This window comes from Bactrocera neohumeralis, chromosome 5, assembly GCF_024586455.1.
Source record: "Bactrocera neohumeralis isolate Rockhampton chromosome 5, APGP_CSIRO_Bneo_wtdbg2-racon-allhic-juicebox.fasta_v2, whole genome shotgun sequence".
In the NCBI taxonomy this organism is placed as follows: Eukaryota; Metazoa; Arthropoda; class Insecta; order Diptera; family Tephritidae; genus Bactrocera; species Bactrocera neohumeralis.
The window spans coordinates 59,225,330-59,231,591 of record NC_065922.1 but is presented as its reverse complement, the minus strand read 5'-3'; the positions used below and the strand labels follow the sequence as shown (position 1 = coordinate 59,231,591).

Below are 6,262 nucleotides of genomic sequence, written 5' to 3'. Positions count from 1 at the left end.
TGCCCCTTTTTTCATCGTGCCAGTTGTGCTCAACACTTTATATTTCTCATTACCGCCAAATATTATTCACTTATTTTACATGCAGGCGAATACAATTTTCAATGGGATCTATATTTCGGAATGTGCTTGGAATAGTTTTCTTTCAACATCCTAATCTTGAAAAGGTGAAAAACACTAATAGCTTAATAACAGGGCACCTAACCCCACTCAAAGAATATGAAAGTGCTGTGCCAATTTTCTATGCCCCGGTGTAGAATTTTGGCTGGAATTTCGGCTATAATGCACTGAATGTTGTCTTCGAGCTCCTGGAACGTTGATGATTAATTAGCGTAAATCTCTGATTTAACATATCCCAAGACATTAAATCGCATGATCTTGGCGGTCAATTTTCTGGATCATTTCTCGAAAATAACAAGTCGTCAACTTTATGCGCAATGTGTTCATATTTAGACGTGGTACATGTCCGCATCGATTTCAGCCGGTCGGTCTACATCGTTCAATGATTTTTTTAAGAGCTTGATAACTTTTTTTTTTAAAAAAACGCATAAAATTTGCAAAATCTCATCGGTTCTTTATTTGAAACGTTAGATTGGTTCATGACATTTACTTTTTGAAGATAATTTCATTTAAATGTTGACCGCGGCTGCGTCTTAGGTGGTCCATTCGGAAAGTCCAATTTTGGGCAACTTTTTCGAGCATTTCGGCCGGAATAGCCCGAATTTCTTCGGAAATGTTGTCTTCCAAAGCTGGAATAGTTGCTGGCTTATTTCTGTAGACTTTAGACTTGACGTAGCCCCACAAAAAATAGTCTAAAGGCGTTAAATCGCATGATCTTGGTGGCCAACTGCCCATGCATCCCGAAAAATGCACTGTTTGGTGTGGTTTGTACGCTGGTGGAATCATTGGACCGTATTTTTTCAAAGATGCTGTTGGACGCAACGTTACGGTGAATGGCGATCGCTATCGTTCGATGCTAACAAACTTTTGTTGCCAAAAATGGAAGAACTGAACTTGGTTGACATGTGGTTTCAACAAGATGGCGCTACATGCCACACAGCTCGCGATTCTATGGCCATTTTGAGGGAAAACTTCGGAGAACAATTCATCTCAAGAAATGGACCCGTAAGTTGGCCACCAAGATCATGCGATTTAACGCCTTTAGACTATTTTTTGTGGGGCTACGTCAAGTCTAAAGTCTACAGAAATAAGCCAGCAACTATTCCAGCTTTGGAAGACAACATTTCCGAAGAAATTCGGGCTATTCCGCCGAAATGCTCGAAAAAGTTGCCCAAAATTGGACTTTCCGAATGGACCACCTAAGACGCAGCCGCGGTCAACATTTAAATGAAATTATCTTCAAAAAGTAAATGTCATGAACCAATCTAACGTTTCAAATAAAGAACCGATGAGATTTTGCAAATTTTATGCGTTTTTTTAAAAAAAAAGTTATCAAGCTCTTAAAAAATCACCTGATATAATATGACCACATAAAATTCGAGTTCATAGTCCATAACTCGTCTTTACGTGTTCATACTTTTAATTATATGTATATAATAGTGTGCAATATTTCAAAGCAGCACGGGACTTTTAACTATTGCAACCGGTGGTCTCGGAACAGAAGTTACATATATGTATTCATCCCTCTATCCACACATATATAAATAAATACTAATATGCATATGTGTATCCAACACTTATGAATGAACGTGTGTGTGTTCCGGTGCAAACATTTTTTCTTTACCAAATGTCAACATACAGTGGGTTGCCAAATTATTAGGGACAGTCGCATTTTTCCCCAATTTGTTCCTTTGGGCGCAGTTGAGTGCGGTTTTAAGAGCAACAACTTCACAGGAAAGTACTTTTTGCGTTCACCACATCTTGATAACTTCAGTTTTAAGTAGATTTTGAGAGTTAATGTATTTGTTTACTTTCTACAAATATTTTATTAACGGTAGACTCGCAGGGTGCTGAACACGTATTTTAGTGAAAGTTGAAATTAATTATTTAAAAAAAGTTTTTATAATTTTTGTGCAACAAACGCAGATCAAATGTAAGTATCATAGTTGTATTATTAAAAAATAATGAATTTGGGCCGATTTTCATTATAATATTTTTTTATTTTGCTCCAGTATGGGTCGAGGGTGTTATTTGTCCCCAAGGAAAAAATCAGAGATTAAAACTCTTCTCCAGCACATAAGCCATTCGCAAAGGAACATAGCAGAACTAGCTGGAGTTTCTAAAACAGAAGTGAATAAAATAAAGATTAGTTTGGATCAAAATCAATCACTTTCGCCAAAAAGAAAGGGCAAGAGTGGAAGAAAACGCATAACAACATCACGATCTGACCGGAAAATTCGGGACATCTGCTTGCAAAACAGGAAGAAAAGTGCTGGGCTCTTAACTCAATTAGTTCAAGAGTCTGGAGTAGTAGTATCCAAAAGAACCGTGCAGCGAAGGTTAGCAGAAGAAGGGTTGACTGGTGATCGTCCTGCTAAGGAAAACTCGGTTAACAGTTGCGATGAAGAAAAAACGTCTTGCCTGGGCCCAAAAATACCGCCAGAAGACTGATGAGGACTGGAGTAAGGTCAGCTATTATTATTACTGTCATCTTACACCATTTTTAAATCATATATTTGAAAATAATAAGCAACTTTCTTTTTTTCAGGTATGTTTTTCAGAGGAGTCAACCTTTGAAATTCTGGCCGACAAGAGCAGCTTCGTCCAGGCGAAAAATGTCACCCTGACTGCATTGTGGAGAGGGTTAAACACCCTGTTAAAATAATGGTGTGGTCTGTCATAAGTGCTAAAGGGGTTGGACGTCTCTACATTGTCCAGGGTACCATGAGACAAGACCAATACAGACAAGTTCTGGAAACTCGACTGTTACCGCAACTTAAGGATTGGTTCCCAGACGGTGAGGAATTAATTTTTATGCATGATTCAGCGCCATGTCATAAAGCAAGAAGCATAACCAAATTTCTGGCAGACCATAACATTCCAGTTTTACCTTGGCCTGGCAATTTACCTGACATGAACCCCATAGAAAATTTATGGCAGATTACCAAGGCCGAAATTGCCAAAGAGATAATAATTACCGAGGTAAAATTGATTGAAAGTTAATAAATGTATGGCACTACAACCCCATGATTAAAGAAAGTGCCTTAACGTGCATAGAAAGTATGCCCAGACGGATTAAAGCACTCATTGAGGCGAAAGGAAATGTGACTAAATACTGATTATTAATCAGAAATATTTTATCTCGCTCATATGTATATTTTTGAAATAATTATTTTTATTTTTTTGTTCTTATGTTAGTTTGTAAATTACTCTTTTATTATTATTAAAGCTTTTTATAACTAAAAAAGACCAATACTTCACTTATACCGTATTTTTGTGACTGTCCCTAATAATTTGGCAACCCACTGTAAGTATTATCAAGGCACTTGACTTTGTTGGGTTGTGGTAACTGGGGGCAAAAAGGTCTACGTTATGACAAATGTGTTCGAGAGGACTGTAAATATTTAACTATGCTTTGATATGGGGTGAGAATAAAATAAAATATTATTTTAAAAATTTATGTATGTACTATATGTTGTTATACATATATTATTATGTTAGACCAAGTATGCTTTGGGTAGCCAAAGATGGTAAGGTGAACCATCCCTATCCAGGGTTGTGCGCTCTGTTTGGGACCCGCCACGTAAAAAACGTCTCCAATGAAAAAAAAAAATAACAGCCTCGGATAAGAAACCTCTCTTTTGATCTAATTCAGACTGAGCAGGAAATTGAGAAGTAAAGTCCTCTCTCGACGAACAAAAAATAAACTCTCTAACTCACTCATTATTCCCGTCCTGCACTCGCCGGGGGAAGCAGAGGAAGAGGAGATCACCACTCTGTTGGACGAACCTGGCTTCGTTTGGAATCTATTGGCGCCAAGCAGCGAAAAGAGAGAACGACTGGCGCGCTAAGCGATGTCTAAGCCAGTAATGAAGAGATATCGACGAAATATTTTGTTGAAGTGAGCTTTAAAGCCCGGGTCCCACTATCGGCGCAAGTAGCACAATTTGTACCGATTTTTATTGGTCTACATCGGCGCAAAATGCCAAAACAAAATTGAGTCAATTTCTAGCAGTCACATTATCGGCGCATATTGTGTCATTTTTTATCGGCGCATATCGGCGTTAAATATTCTGCTACGATAATCGGCGCAACGCGGTCACACTGTTGTGCTCAATCAGCTGTTTGCAGCACCAGTTTTTATTTATTTTAAAACATGGATTATTTGAAGAAGAAAAAAGTTGCAGTTGCTCTTCTTACTATTGCAACATTAAAGCTGAAAAAGAAACATCAAAAACGCAAAACAAATCCTAAACAACGTAGTATCTGGGTGAGAAATTGGCTGGAAAGAAGAAATACTAATGGTGCATATGAAACGACTTTACGTGAATTTCGAGAAGTTGATAATCAAAAGTTTCTTTTTAAAAATTACGTGCGAATGAACGAAAACAATTTTAATGAGTTACTGCAGCTAATTTCCCCACTTATTAAAAAAAGAGATACATGTTTTCGTGAAGCTATTCCAGCAAGTCATCGTTTGGTCTGCACTCTCCGCTTTTTGGCCACGGGCGATAGCTACAAAAGTCTTTCAGCTTTTTTCCGTATTGCCCCAAACACTATCTCAAAATTTGTTCCTGAAGTTTGTGATGCGATTTACAGTCAACTTCGAAATACTTACCTGAAGGTAGAAACACATACTTTACCAAATCCATATGTATATTTTTCATATTTCCCCTTATTTAGATACCTTCAACAAAAGAAGAATGGGCTGAAGTTGCTTCGAAATTCGATTTATTATGGAACTTTCCTAACTGCATAGGAGCAGTTGACGGCAAGCATGTGGTCATGATCGCACCAGCAAAATCAGGAAGTACGTTTTACAACTACAAAGGAACTCACAGCATAGTGCTTATGGCAGTTGTTGATGCCAGTTATAAATATTTGTATATTGACGTCGGCTGTAACGGGCGTATTTCAGATGGTGGTATTTTCAGTAAATGTTCTCTGCAACATGCCCTCGATACGGATTCTCTAAATTTACCACCTCCTCGTCATTTATTAGGTCGTGAAATGAATGTACCTTTTGTTTTAGTGGCAGACGATGCATTTAAAATGCAAAATTATTTGATGAAGCCGTATCCTGGTCGCATTTTATCTGGTAGCAAACGTATTTTTAACTATAGGTTATCAAGGGCTAGGAGAATAGTCGAGAACGCATTTGGAATCATGATGAAGCGCTTCGAAATCTTTTCACGACCAATAAAGCTGAATCCAAACAAAACAACGAGAGTGACGTTAGCATGTTGCGCATTACACAATTTTTTAATGACAAAAAATATAAGTTATGCTACTGGATTGGTAGATAGCTGCACTGAGGATGGAAATATTATTGAAGGTGCACGCGTTAATATTTCCATACCTACCTTTGAAAGCGCCACAGAGGATATACATATCAATTTCCTACATAAGCAACGAAGCAAAAACTATCCGTGAAGAATTTGAAAACTATTTCATGTCACCAGACGGCGAATTGCCATGGCAGTATAAATTTATATAACAAAGCAGACACTTAACAGAATATATGCACCTTTCATAATCTTTAAATAAATTGTATTTATTTGTATTTATAAATCAACATATTATGATAAATTTTCTTCATCTTGTTGCAAGACAGCATTCATAGCTACTTGAATTAATTCCGCGTGAAGCTTATTTGCTGCTCTTTTATTTCTTTTTGATAGTTCACGCATTTGCAGTGCAAGATACATGCCCACTCCATGCCAGTGGTCTTCTTCTTTATTTAAAAATTGAATTGCGGTCTCCATTGCATCTGTTGTCACTGATTCATTAGTTGCAGAGGGTTTGGATTTTGTGTCACTTCGGGCAGCTGTTGGTGTTGGCGTTACATCTGCATCCACATCTAGTGTTGAGACGGACGAACTACTCTTGCAGCGGTCATGCAAACAGTAGAATTGCATAGCTGACCAAAACGGCCAATGTGGCAAAGCTTTACCGGCCGCTTGGCCTGATTTAGTTGTCATTTTTTTCTTTACATTTGAAAATGCCGTTTTTATATTCGCCCATTTTGCTTTGCATCCGTCAACTTCTTGGGTTGGAAATTTCTCCGCGATGTCATTCCAAGCTTTATCTCTTTTGGCGCGATCTTTATATTCTGGGCAGGAATATTCCCAAATACAATTGTACA

The 6,262-nt window shown here is 37.8% G+C and overlaps 1 protein-coding gene and 1 long non-coding RNA gene across 2 annotated transcripts; both read left to right on the top strand.

Annotated features, from left to right (window-relative positions):
* The first annotated feature begins 1,894 nt into the window (after window positions 1–1,894).
* Window positions 1,895–3,349, top strand: LOC126760203 (uncharacterized). The gene is made up of 3 exons (XR_007667161.1): window positions 1,895–2,050; window positions 2,130–2,584; window positions 2,666–3,349. It is a non-coding gene; the product is annotated as an uncharacterized LOC126760203 (long non-coding RNA).
* Window positions 3,350–4,288: 939 nt separating this feature from the next.
* On the top strand, window positions 4,289–5,550 carry LOC126759329 (uncharacterized). The gene is made up of 2 exons (XM_050474063.1): window positions 4,289–4,741; window positions 4,801–5,550. The coding sequence occupies exons 1-2, from the start codon at window positions 4,496–4,498 to the stop codon at window positions 5,548–5,550; spliced, it is 996 nt and encodes a 331-aa protein (XP_050330020.1). The 5' UTR covers window positions 4,289–4,495.
* Window positions 5,551–6,262: the final 712 nt, after the last annotated feature.